The sequence below is a fragment of the Drosophila serrata genome, unplaced genomic scaffold, assembly GCF_035046125.1.
Source record: "Drosophila serrata isolate PLE 108 unplaced genomic scaffold, ASM3504612v1 contig_184, whole genome shotgun sequence".
NCBI lineage: Eukaryota > Metazoa > Arthropoda > Insecta > Diptera > Drosophilidae > Drosophila > Drosophila serrata.
Window position 1 is genome coordinate 3,085,111 of NW_028257082.1, and position 14,239 is coordinate 3,099,349.

At 39.8% G+C, this 14,239-nt stretch overlaps 2 protein-coding genes across 2 annotated transcripts in view; both read left to right on the top strand.

The window, feature by feature from the left end:
• Window positions 1–14,239, top strand: part of Rx (Retinal homeobox domain-containing protein Rx) — a 46,221-nt gene that overhangs the window by 8,331 nt on the left and 23,651 nt on the right. The window lies entirely within an intron of this gene.
• Window positions 6,950–8,205, top strand: CAH15 (Carbonic anhydrase 15). Its single transcript, XM_020951188.2, has one exon. The coding sequence runs from the start codon at window positions 7,067–7,069 to the stop codon at window positions 8,057–8,059; it is 993 nt and encodes a 330-aa protein (XP_020806847.2). The 5' UTR covers window positions 6,950–7,066; the 3' UTR covers window positions 8,060–8,205.

Sequence of the window (14,239 nt, forward strand, 5' to 3'; positions counted from 1 at the left end):
GAATTCCGGCCCAAAATGAGAACTTGCCATGGCAACCGCGCTATTCAAAGGATCTCCGCTCCAACCCATGAAAACCAGGTCCCCTTCCACGGTCCGCCCCCAGCCTCCTCGGTTTTGTTCCATTTGACGGTGTCTCTTCGCTCGCTTCACACACACACACACACACACACACACACAAGCACTCACACCAACAGATGACGTACTGAATGGAGGGCGTTAATTAAAAACTCAAAGTAAAAAATAAAGAAACACAAAAAATACGCTGAAAAAAGACGTGGAGAAAAGGGGGAAACATATGACTTTTCTCTGAGGGGTTTTGATACGAAGATGATATATCTTTTTGTCATAATATTAAAGGAGGAATTTACCCAATAAATACATAATGATGACCGCCAATTCAAAATTAATTAAATGGGAACCACTAGGTGACTTATTAAATGCCCACATCATTTAGGGTCTCATTTAAATACACTTCAAGAAATATATATATATATATATATATAAATTAATGAAACGTCTAATGATATATATTACTTGAAATGAATTATATTAAAAAAAAAATAATAATTCCTCTGTAAACTAAAAGATAAATACAATTACAATAATTTAGTTCATAAATACGAATTCCTATTCATTGATTCAATTTGGTAGTAATTTTATAGCCTTTATCGGGAAGCCTTACAAATATGTAAGAATAATTAAACTTTGCAAGTATAGCTAACATTAATTTATTAAATTGGGCGTTTTGGGGCAATAGATTTGTAAAACAAAAATTTAAAAGAAAACTGTATTTTATAAATAAAATATTCAAAAAAAAAAATTTTTTGAGTTTAAAGTCCCCGTAATTAAAAAAAAAAACAATGATAAGATAAACAGCATTTATAAATTTGTTTGTGATAAAAAAATGTATAAAAATCTTGAACTTGAAGATACAAATCACAATCATTTTTATAACCTTGCAAAGTATTATAATTTTAGTCAGAAACTTGTAACACAGTGAAGGAGTCATATCCGACCCTATAATTCATATATATTCTTGATCGGCATTAAAAGCTGAGTCGATTTAGACTTGTCAGGATAAAAAATAATTTTTCGAAATTTCTTTTTAAATTTCAAAATTTTATAAGGGGTTACATCGTTAAAAATTTTTAAAAATTGGAAAAAATTTTAATTTTCTAAAATTATTAATTGAGTATGCAGATTTATAACCCTAATTAAAACTAGCATAGAACAGCTTTCCGAATTGAAATTAATGATTTTTTGGCATAGTTATGAGTTTTTTAAACTAAGATTTTAGGAAGAAAATTTTCTATTTTTATACCTTTCTGCTGGTTATTATAATTTTATTCGGAAACTTGTAACAGCATCAACAAACGCAGTATGCAGATTTGTTAGTGCTATAAAAACTGGCACAGAAAAGCTTTCCGAGTCAAAATTATTGCTATTTTGGCTTAATTATGATATGTGCAAAATTTAGAATTTTTAAGAAAATTGTCTGTTTTTATACCTTTTTGCCGAATATAATTTCAGTCAGAAGATTAAAACGCAGTGAAGGAGTCATTTCCGACCCTATAAATCACATATATTCTTGATCAGCGTCAAAAGGGGTGTGATCTAGCCATGTCTGGTCGAAAAATAAATTTTCGCAATTTTGTCGAAATTTGAAAAAAAGATAAGGGGTTAAAATTGTCAAAAATTGATAAAAATTTCAATTTTCTAATATTTAAAATTAAGTATGCAGCTTTGTTAATCTGCTAAAAACTAGCATAGAACAGCTTTCCGTATTAAAATGTAGGCATTTTTGGCTTAGTTATGAGTTTTTTAATGATTTGTGCAACAAATTGTGTTATAAAATATAAATAATATCGAGTCTCAGTTTTCACTGCTAGGGTATAGAAATTTCGTGTGAGTTTGTATGATATTAAACTATCTCTTACTTATTGCCATTGTCAACAAAATTATAAAACAATATGATTTCAACTAACCATTCGATTGGAGTGTAATTTAAAATCGAACCTTTAAACAAATAATAATAAAATACAGCTTAGAATATGTTTTTACATCTACATATCATAAACCTCCAATCTGAACTGTTTTTGTTAGTGTATTATAAAGTAAACAAGCTGAATAAATCGTGATAACATCTCAATTCGGTGTTAGATTCACTGATTAGAGCTTCTACATTATTTTTCATTTCTTTTACTTTTTGCTATGAAGCACATATCAAATTTTTGGTGTGTTAATTAACCAAAGGCGCAATCGAAAGAAATCTACAAAGGCAACAACAAAAATCAAATAACTAGAAAGAATATCGTATATTGTATTTTATTTGGAGTAGTTGAATTTCACAATATTTGCCGAGAGCTAATTCATCTGGAGGAGGTCTCAATTAGATCGAATTTTGAATGCTCGGCATGAGCGGGTCGTAAATCATTTTGGCCAAAGCTTAGGAGAGGATAGTGACTGTGACTAGGACAGCTCCGAGATCCTTGAGATGCCTGGCCCGGCATACCAAGAGCCTGGGCACAAAAAACGCAGCTCAAATGCAAAGGATACGCTCAACATGCACGACGCCTTTTCGACTTTGTTTGGCAATCGTTTAAGCCTGGCCAGGACATCGCAGGGGAAGGCAGGAGAATGGGGATGAGGACGGGGATGTATGTGGAGGACCAACAAGTACGTGCAGTCAAACAGATTTCCAGTTAGCAGCTCACAACAATTCGCTTTTAAGCCAGAGCATAAATCAACCTCAAAAGATATCCCCGAAAATGCGGGGGAAAAGTTTGTGTTTTTGGTTTTTTTTTTCTGTTTTCTTTCGGGCCGCGGTATTTTATTGAAAGGATAATCGATTGCAGCGACTGCTGGCAGCGCATTAAAGGATTTGACTTGGGGCAACTTTAAAACTTAACCCAAGGCGATGTCGACGAACTGAGCGATGTGAAATGCGGCTCTTTGCGGTCAATTTAATTGAATGATGAATTGCGTCGGACACTTGGGAGGTGGAGGTTTGCATGCCGCAGAAATTTCTTCAGTTGTCACGAGTACTTGTGTCGAAGGATCCTGACGAGGAGCATGAGCATCCTTGCAACGGCAGCAGGAGAAGGAGGAGCACCACGACAAAGACGAATACGCATAATCAGTCAAAATTTATGACAAGCTCGAACCGAAAAGTCAGCTTAAGCATTTAATTGGCCCAGGTCCAGTTGGATGTCCCCCAGGACAGGCCTAATTAGCACGGAGGCATATGCGGGTTGGAGTCCATTTTTTGTCGTAGCCTTTCATAGCCACGGAGCTGTGGAGCTACGAGGACCCAAAACGATTTTTACTGTTCTCCGGCTCTGAGTGATGACTCTCCGCTGGAGAGAACTGGCGAGCTCGGTGGTAATTTGTCTAGGCCAAAAAAGGATTTTGGCCTTCTTGACAGACAACCAGTACGGGGTGGTGAGGGGGGAGGGTAGTTTAAAGGCTGCTCCTCCATCTCATCGGTCCTAGAAGTGTCCTTTCACTCGATTTGCGCTGCAAGGAGGCGCATAAAAGATGGATAAATACGGGCAAAAGCTGAGCAGCGTAAAACCGAAAATGTTGTGCTTAGTGCAGTTCCGTGTAACGCATTATTCTTGCTTAACATTTGTCGGCTCTTTCCATTTTCTTTGTTTATTTTGGCTTTCGTTTGAAGCCATTTCAAGCTCCTTTACGGCTAATGCTGCTAGTTTTAAGTTAATTGTCGAAAAATTGATACAGAAAATTGAAACAAAAAATTACAAAGAAAAATAATTGACTTTAGGGAAACACAAAATTAAATTTACTTTTTAAAATTTTTTTCTGTTATTTTATTTTACTTTTTAGGGGGCGAGCTTTTGGTTCATGGACCAGATATGTACATGTCCCTTCTTTTAGTACCTAGGCTAGCGTGTTTCCGAACCCGTAAAAAAAGTAAAATGTACCTAGAAATAGTAGATGAATATAATTTTTGCTAGCGCCACCTTGTTTACAATGTTGAAACATTGGAACATAAATCCACCAAGCCCAAGTGGTGGATTTGGATTTTTAAATTTGAAGTTTCCACTTTTTCCACATTCAATTTTAGAGAGTACTTTACTTCGATCAATTTTGTTTAATTCGTTTTTTTTTTATATTTTGATGATGTTTGCACCAATGGTTTCTATTTTATAGAATTGCTTATTCTTATGTTGTATAATTTTAGACAAAACCTTGCCCAGATGGTGAAATTATAATACCATGTAGCTCAAGATTCTACTACTACTAAACTTTTAAACTACTGGAATAGATAGGTTTTATTTTTATTATTATTATTATAAAACCAACGTAATGGACCTTTAATTATAGCTCCACAAGTGCTAATAAAATCCTTTAAAAGCATTGTCAACTGAAGCAGATCAATTAGATCGATTGATTGCGAACTAAATTAGCGAGCGATCGCAACGCTAGATTTGATTTGAACAATCATCCCCAGACCGCTTTCCACCCCTGTTGAGCCACGGTTCCTGTAGGCGTTCTTCGGTTTTTGTGCATGGCAATGATACTATTATTTAATGGATCGGTCTCGCAGGAACCTCTTGTTCCCATTGAGGCGGAAGCGATCTGCACGCACCGAAAGAAGTGTCTTTCAGACGGAAACAAGGACATTATTGTGCCGGGCAAGTAGCAAACATTGTAAACAAGCAAGCAAAACACGGCAACGCCCCTAAGCTGCTAATGAGGGCAACTGTGGCTGGAGGCTGTGAAAACAACACAAAGGTAGTGAAAGGACGCATGCTGCGACAAGGATCAGGATCACATTCGCAGGCAGCTGAGGAGAGCAAAGAGAGAGAGAGAGAGAGAGAGAGGTTTACAAAAGGCAACATGGCCGCAAAACGATCTTGAGGAAGTTTTTTTGCGGTGAAGGAACTAAATACTCTCACACAACCCACCAACTCCTGCGGCAGGACCTACGTTGTTCACTTAAAAATCACACACAACTCATAATCCTGACCCTTGGAATGTATGCGAGAGACGAGTGAAAGGACATAAGCGGATTGGCCAAACAAAGTTGAGTGGCCTCAATACCTCGTCCTGATCCCTCGCCTGCGCCGTGTTTGATGTCCTGCGGCGCATATTAACATTATCAGCTGTGCGCAAAACAGAGACGGCTGCCTAGGTGGAGAAAATCCCACTAGACAATGTTATCGGAACCTAGTAATTGTCTCGTCCTTGTGTACTGGCATCCTGGAATAATGTGTGAAAATTTACACCGCACCCAGGGCTCCCGCTGCGCCCGACTGCCAGGACATTCTTCTGTGCGCACAGTAATCGGCAAATGTGGTTAAGTGATTTAAGAGGATATTATCGAGCCTCACAGGCAGACAAATCAATCGAATTCAAAGTGAGACAAATTTCGTTTGCATTATCCTGCGCCAGCGATTTCTCTTTGGCTCCATTTTCGCGTCGCTTTAACAAAGTTTCCCCCCACAACGGAAACGGAAATTTCGTTCGCATGTTTGTGAGTGTCAGGATTGCAGTTGCAGTCCTTTTTTTTATTCGCTTTTATTCGCTCTTATTCCTGAGTTAAGTGAATTGTACGGACAAGAAGAGGTGATTGGTCAAGGGTATAGAAACTGGTAGTATTTTTATAGAACACTTAGAAATGCATATAATCATAGTTATTAATATTATCCTTTAGTAACAATCACTACATATCTAACTCTGATTTGTAAATGTCCCACTTAAGTAGTCTATGTACACCGGATATTAAACCATGTAACCAAAACAAATATTATGTAACGAGCAACCCCCCCGGGCTGCAGATACAGCCTCAATTAACCCTAAGCGACCATAAAAATCGAGTCATTCGGTCATAAATGAAAACAACTGCCGCGGGTCCTGTGTCTGCTTTCGCTCAAAAATGGTTATTTATGATTGTTATTTCGTTATTTGGGTATTTTGTTATTTCGCCACCCTCTGGCAGGACTCGCCTAACGATGTTAGTGTTTCCGTTTATGCCACATGCTTACCCCTCAATTTGCGTGCAACTCGCATGGCCTCGGGACTTATCCCAGGCCATGGCGAGGTCCAGATCCAGGTCCACTTTCACAGATTGAAGAGGCGGAGAAGTCAGACGCGGAGAATTTGTAACATTTGGCAAACGTCAACGCCCTGCACAAGTGCAGGAAAATGAAATCAAATCAAAGCCAAACGAATTGATCAGAAAAATGTCATAATTGAATCGCAGGGGCAACTCACCCCTGATCCCTGTCCTGTGGCTATGGGCGTGTCTGGATTTTGATAACTTTATGCTAATCAGAGATGGCCGAGAAGTCTCAAGTTACAAGCAGAGGAAACAATTCAAAACAATATTAAATGAAGCTGTAAACATGTCTTCATTAACGAAGTTTAGACTAATATTATAATTATTAACAAAGCAAGGATATTCGTAATATACGTAAAAGCGGAAGCCAAACTCTCGACAAATTTGGGAATTCCCCTGATCTTAAAATAATATTGAGAAACCCTTAATTCATTTCTAATAAGTTTAGACCATCACTAGCAACTTAAAAAACCCCGAAAAACCCAAGTTAATGTTGAATATTTATTGGTAATTAATTTCGGTGTAGTTCCTGCCGGCCACTGCACAAAAGGTGTCGTCGGAGAGCTGAAAATAATTTCCGTTTGGCTCCTAGTGCTCATTTCGCCTATTTTGTACATACAAAACTAATTAATTTCCCAAAATGCAACAGAGAAGGGTTACGGGAGAGGAGAGCAACGCGCGGGAGCCTCACAGGATATTTGTGCAAGCAATTTCCGCCGCCGAAGAGAGTTTTGTGCGTAATTAATTTATGCAAAATACAAATGCAAACAAATTGCAAATGTTTTCGCACAAAATTGCTGTCCGCCCAATTTGTTTTCCAAAATAATTAACTTTTCAGCGGGTTTAATTAGAAATTTTCTGAGCCAGGAAGGCCAGTATTTTGCTATCACCCGCTTGGTAGCTAACATTTCCCCCCCAAAAAAACTTTCCTTGCTTGGTTCATATTTTCCACGAGTGATGCTGAAGTAGTTCCAGTGCTGGATGGATGATTTACCTAGTTGGTTTGACAACAATCTCTTCCAGATTGTCGCCGCCATTGTGGCGGCCTTTCTGGTATTGGTGGTCATCCGCACGACCACCGAACTTTGCGATGCATGTGCGGATGAGGAATTGGGTGCACAGAATGAAAGGAGTGCTGGAAGAAATCAGGATTCTAGGAGAGATCATCTTGCAGGTGGCACTCACTATCAAGTGGCGGAATGCGGTTCTCGCGTCTCTCAGCAATCCTTTGACTACGACTGGGTTCGGGGACCACACACCTGGAATGCGCCAATTAACAACCAGAGCCCCATCAACATAGATGTGCGATGCTTGGAGACAAACTGCTTTGACACACCTCTGACTTGGTCCCTGTACGATGTCATGCCTCTGGGCATCCGCTTGGAGAATAATGGGCATACTCTCGTCCTGCGAGCTGCTTTCGAGGGACAAACGCCTTCCATCTATGGCGCAGACTTGCTAGGCCGCTTCCACCTCTGGGAGATCACCTTCCGCTGGAGTTGGTTTAGTTCAAACGGATCGGAGCATTCTATTGATAATCGCCACAGCGCCCTGGAGATGCAGTGCCTCCACACGGATGCCGACAGCCAGCACTGCGCTTCGTCACAGGGCATACTCGTGATATCCTACCTGTTCGATCTGTCCGAGGATAATCCGTTCCTGGACGTGCTCGTCCAGCATCTTGTGGCCGTGCAGCAAGCCGGTCAGACGGTGGAGATTCCTCCTTTTCCACTCACTTACCTGATGCCCGCCTTTCACAACGAGTTCTATAGCTATCATGGATCGCTAACTGAGCCACCGTGCCACCGCGGGGCAGAGTGGTTCATCCAACCAGTGACCTTGGCCATTAGTGAACGCCAATTGAATGAGTTCCGCCAGCTGAGAGACAGACGCGGAGGACGTATTGGGAATAATGCAAGACCCGTTCAGCCACTCGAAGATCGAACGGTTTACATGAATCAATATAGCTATTGATCGTTGGTTGTTAAATCCTAAAATTTATAGAAAAGTTTCATAAGTCCTTATGTACAAGTATTTGTGTAGTTTATCAAGAACATATCCATCCAGCATCTGCCAAATATTTATTTATTTATAAACATTTATTATTATTATAATTAGAAGATCTTCGACTGAGCACTGATTTAAAGCACATAAGGAAATTTAAATAATGGTAAAACATAACTTTAGGTAATGAGAAGTAAATTATTCCCTTTATGGGGCTTCAACCCGGACTGCCCCCATCTTTGAGGCCTGGATAATTAGTCCTGTTTCAGTTCTGTCTATGGTTTTGGTCCTGGACAGTCTTCCGCACAATTTCCTGGAGGTTGCCGTTTGCATGGCAAATAGTGTGCTTATATAGTAATCCACTAATTAGTCGTTCAAAGAGCATTAGCATTAGCATTAGCTGTGGCTGGGTCCTGAGCCTGCTACGCTTCCTGTGCGCAAAATCGCCGCAGGACACGCAGGCTCTGTGTGTGTAAGCGTGTGCGAATGCGTGTGGGTCCTGCGTCTGTAATTTCGTTAGTGCAGCGGAAACTGTTGCGGACATGTTTGCCCTGGGATTGGGATTGAGATTGGCAACGGGGAATGGGACTGGAATGGTATGCGAATGCGAATGCGAATGCGAATTCGAATGGGATTGGGTTTTGGGCCTCCTGCGGCGAAGCACCCTCATCTCCTGCCCCCTCCCCTCTCCATCGATTACAGCTGCTGCTTGGCAATCAGAGTTCCAGTTTCCAGGCTTATAATTATCGGTTGGCGCCTAACCATAGATGGAACATTTTCGAGCAGCGACAACGGACTATTGCCCTGTAATTAGTTTTTATCCCGGAGTCGGAGTCAAAAGGGGGGTCTGGCCCGGATCGAATGCGATTTGGTGCCTCCACATGGGACAGGGTGGGATGCTCCATGCTCCATGGAGCAGAGGCCTCGATGTCGACGACTTGTTTAATCAATGGCAGGCCAAGTGAATTTCACTGCAATTGCATTTGCTGCAAATCAACGCTAATGAAATTATACAAACAAGTTTCGGTCCGATCCGCTCTGTGTCTGTGTCAATATTTGTGCTGTGCGCCCATTCGCAATTTGCATGTTTTGAAAACTTAATTGAATTGCAATTTCCACAAATAAAGCTTAATTTTTCGGTCGCGCTTTTCGTTTTCGGCTATACATATGTATGTGTGTGCGGCTTTCGACATTCACATGAACAAAACCATTTATTTTTTGGCCAAAACTAAAACTTTTGTCTGAGAAATGCAATTAAAAACGTATAATTCCATTTATTAATGCTTGATATGCAAATTGATTGCACACAAAATGTTCAATTAATATGAAAATGTTTTGTTAGAAAATTAATGCAATTTTTCCCAGAATGGCAATAATTACTCTCCATACTTGTGTGGCGGAGTTTGTGTATAGATCGGAGGATTGTGATTATGTTGGTGTTGAATTAGATGAAAATGACACACTAAAATGCAAATAATATGCAAATAAATAGTTTGAAACTGTAGAATATGGGAAATAGAGAAAGGTATTTTAATATTTTATTCTATTTTAGTATTTAGGGAAACTTGTACAAAAGTATTTTACATTGGTAATATAAATGTATACTGTAACTAATAGCACAAGACTCTAGATCCCATGGCTTTAATTTCTATATATTAGATAATTTAAAAACAATAATAATAGTATGAATATTCTACAAAACTTAAATTTACAAGATATAGAATTCTGCAATTCTTGCAATTTTACTTATCTTACTCGTTTTGTTTTCTTGTCTTGATTACACAATTTTATATTTGTGTTTAGCAAAATATATACATCTTTTATGATTATTTAAGGAACTTATAAATAAATAGATTTCATTTCCTTAGATTAAATCTAGACTTTAATCTAGTTGTTTGGTATTACTTAATATTCCACTTGAATCTTGAATCTCTATCAATTAGGTTATCGAAATCTGAATTCATTTTTATACCCTTGCAGGGTATTATAATTTCAGTCAGAAGTTTGCAACGCAGTGAAGGTATATATATTCTTGATCAGGATCAACAGCCGAGTCGATCTAGCCATGTCCGTCTGTCCGTCTGTCCGTCTGTCCGTCTGTCCGTCTGTCCGTTTCTACGCAAACTAGTCTCTCAGTTTTGAAGCTATCTGAATAAAACTTTGTAGTTAGCCTTCTATATACTCTCACTCGTATATATGTCGGAACGGGCCGGATCGGACGACTATATCATATAGCTGCCATAGGAATGATCGGAAAATTTTTATAAAAAATTTTTTAACTTCTTCAGTTTTCAATAGAATTGGATCAAATTTGAGATATAGCCATTTTACTATACTCTACAATTTTGCATAAAATTTTATGAAAATCGGACTACTATATCATATAGCTCCCATAGGAACGATCGAGAAATTAATACAATTAAATTTATAACCTTTTCAGTTTTCAACTGATTTTCATCAAATTTTAGGTATAGGCATTTAATTTAAGTCTTAAATTTTGTGGTAAATTTCATGAAAATCGGACGACTATATCATATAGGTGCCATACAAACGATCGTTTGATGTGGAGAAAAAATGCAAATCAGTGAATGTAAAACTGCAAATATAATATGTATAGGTGAATGAAATGAAAGCAGGTATTACTTACTTCATTGTTTTTTAACACAAAGATATATAATTTGTATTGTATGGTTTTTTATTCATAGAAGTTCTATCTGCAAGGGTATATAAACTTCGGCGTGCCGAAGTTAGCTTCCTTTCTTGTCATGATTTAATCCGTTGTAGATAAAACCAGAACACACTCAAATCAATAAACCAATTGCCTGCCGCCCTTACCCGATGCCCGCCTCCAAGTCCCAAGTCTTTCAATCGCAGCAAAAACAAACATATCAATCAACATATTTAATTGATTGTAATTAGAATAAAGCAGGCCAGACTCCAACTCCTCCAGTAGCTGAATAAACCCAAGCCAGTTCAGAGCCAGTAAACCGAGTCAACCTAACCGCCAGCCCATCTCTGCTCCCACAGCAATCCTCAAGCAGTTTGTGCTCCACTGAAAATGGCAAGAAAATGAAATTAGACGAATAGAATGACGATGTAAGTGCCATGAAAAGACGTTAAGACGCTCTGAGCCAAGACGCTAGCCGAGGTACAGAAAGAAAGAGAAGGGGAAGGGAAGTTGGCTGCTGCTAAAATTGAGGCAAATTGCATTTAAGTGTTGCCGTTTTCATTTAGCCGCATGAATATGTATGCGAAGGATGCCTCGTGGAGCGCAGTGTGGGTGCCAAGTGGGTGGTGGCTGCCTTGGCTCTTGCTTTTGTGGCATGCAAAATTGAATGAATAATTGAGAAAACGAGCGCATGATGGCATTAGTGTGTGATTGTGGGTTCTCTTACGTCGTTGTGTGTGTGTGTTTGCAGCTAATGAATTTTAATTGCTTTTATTAAGGCACAAAGAGGATGGATGGCCCCGGCAAGGCGGCAAATGGCCGCATCAAAAATCCCTGTTCAATGTTAATTGTTAATCATTAAATATTGTTGCTGGCAAAATCAATATGGCGGCTGACGATTAATCAACGCCATTTTGTAATTATCTCGCTGGAATATTTAATTCAATTAACTCTGCGGGCGACCCGGTTCGTTTTTTTTTTTTTTTGTTCTTTCATTCTTTCTGGCAATGGAAATGAAAACAAATAAAATTAATTGAAAACTGTTATTGCAACAGTAACCGTTACTAAGAGCAGCAAAAAAGTGTTGAATTGCAAAAAGGACAATAACAAGATGAGAGCAGGCAGCACACATGAAAATTAATTTGAATTGAAAACTGAGTCCTTGCCGGGTCGAGTCCTTCCCTCTCTCTCTCTCTCCTCCTCGCGGCGCCTGTCTCTGTCGCTCAGCCCTTTGGCGCACTTCCTTTTCCAATTAAACGCCACCATTTTCCATTAACGAATTTGCATGTGTGTCTGTGTCTGTGTCTGCGACTCACTCTCACGCACACACACACACATACATGGGCGCCGCCAAAGAAGGAGCTCTCTCCCTCGACTCATTCACACACACACACGAGCACACACATGTCTGTATTTCTATAATAAAATTAAATTAGAAGACCAGAAAATTAAATCATCAAAGCTTGACGTCTGCCGGCAGCGTCGGCTGCTGTTGCCTCCTGTGTGTGTGTGTGTGTGTGTGTGTGTGTGTTAGAGTGTGTTTTGTGTCCCACCAAACACTCACACACTCGCACAGCCCAATTTGCAAAAGCGACAGTTACGAGTTCATTAATTTTTCTTCTTTTTTCCCCTCACTCTCTCTCTCTCTCTCTCTCACTCTCTCTCTCCCCCTGCCTTGTACTCTGCGGTTTTTCGGCCTCATCCCTCTCACTCGCACTATTTGTTGCCATCTCTTTCGGGGCTGCTCGCTTTGGCAATGGTGTGAGCAGCATCATAAATTAAATTCTTCATCAACTCAAACTCGTTAAGCGCCAATAAAGTGACAGAGAGTTATTTTCATCACTTTTTCAATGGTCTACCACAAGGCATGCTGGTGTGTTTGTGTGTGCGTGTGTACGAGTGTGTAAAAGTGTATGTGTTGGTTACTCAATGCGCCGAAGCGCTCTCGGTTGAGAGAGGCCACGCCCCCAATGGTGAAATGGGAAATCTGGATGGAGGAGGAAGTGGAAAAACTGGTTCTTCTCTTCAGCTCCAGGAGAATGCCCTCTTTATTATTTTTTTTTTTTTTTTTTTTGCCCATAGCCACTTACGCATGCGCAGCCTCATTTAGATTCCAATCTTCTTCCAGAGATAAGAGGATTTCGCTAAGTGCAGCCAGGGACACAGCCAGCTGCCAAGAGCGAAAGATACAAAGATACAATTATCCGCATACAGCCCACTGGGCGTATACTTAATCTGGCTGAAATAAAACATTTCTCTGCCTGCTTTTGGTGGCGGAAAGTCGCCGTTAACTGTTTAACGATAAAAGCAAACTAATTAAAGCCAGCGAAAGGAGGAGAAATTGCCACATAATAAAGCAAATTAAAAGCAAATTAATTTAAAACAAAAAGTGGTGCGGGGGGAGAAGAGCAGACGAAGCAGCGAGTTAACGTTGCGGATGTGGCGCAAATGAATGCGACGCACACAGGCACACAGACAGGATACACAAGGAAGCGCCAGGGATACAGCTCGTCCGCCTGTCGCTCCACTTCAATTAAGCATCGCGCCAACATGGCAGCCTCTCACAGATACACACGCACACACCCACCCACCAGACAGAGCGAGCGCACAAGAGTCTCCACCAGCACACCCACACACACACACAGTTTCAGGACGTAATTACGTTTGGCAAGCTCGTTATGCGTAAGAATAAACGCGCATTAAGAGCTCATTAGTTGGCACAAATCGAATCCCTGGGCCAAAAGGAGGCGGCCCTCGGACTGCGTGTGTGTGCTGTGTGTTCTGGTTATCTGGCATTTCCATTTAACGTGTAATGGAAGTTAGCGTAAAAGGGCTAAGAGAAGAAGCTGAATGAACTGGCCCGAAACGAACCTTGAACGAAATGTGTAGCGATAGTGGAGTCCAGGGGAAAAACCACAACTCATGACAACAGGTAAGCTGCAAGTTGCCCGAGAAATGTTAATGGCAATGGTATTGGCCACGCTTAATGGCCTCCCCAAACTGGCTGACGGCGTCTATTACCCTGCTGACAATCAAGTGTCGGCCATGGAAGGAGACTTTCACGGAGCAGAGGGGGTTTCCGCTGCAAAGAACAGGGTCTGCACACAAACTGGTTTTGGGAGAAGGGGAAAAGAAATAACTTGAGTAAACATAAACTACACTTTAAGCCATATTTTTGTTTGGTTAAACACTGAAGAATATTTTCTTTATTTATATAAAATTATTTTAATTTTAATAAGAGAAATCTCTGCAATTTGAGCTGTGAAATTATCAGAGATAGTGTGCAAATTATCAAACGTTGGTCAAATTAAACTTGTATTTTCTATGTACATCATATTTGATTGCTTTTGTTAGGATAAAATTAAAATATAAACAAGATATAACTCGGGAAAGTCGAAATTTGTATACTTTTGCAGTCTGCTATCGGATCAGCGGCCAAATTGTTAATAGATATAAGGCATAGGACATAAAACCTTCGAAAA

Bases quoted from the DNA above. Each gene is read 5' to 3' on its own strand.
- CAH15 (XM_020951188.2), top strand. From the start codon at position 7,067: ATGGATGATTTACCTAGTTGGTTTGACAACAATCTCTTCCAGATTGTC.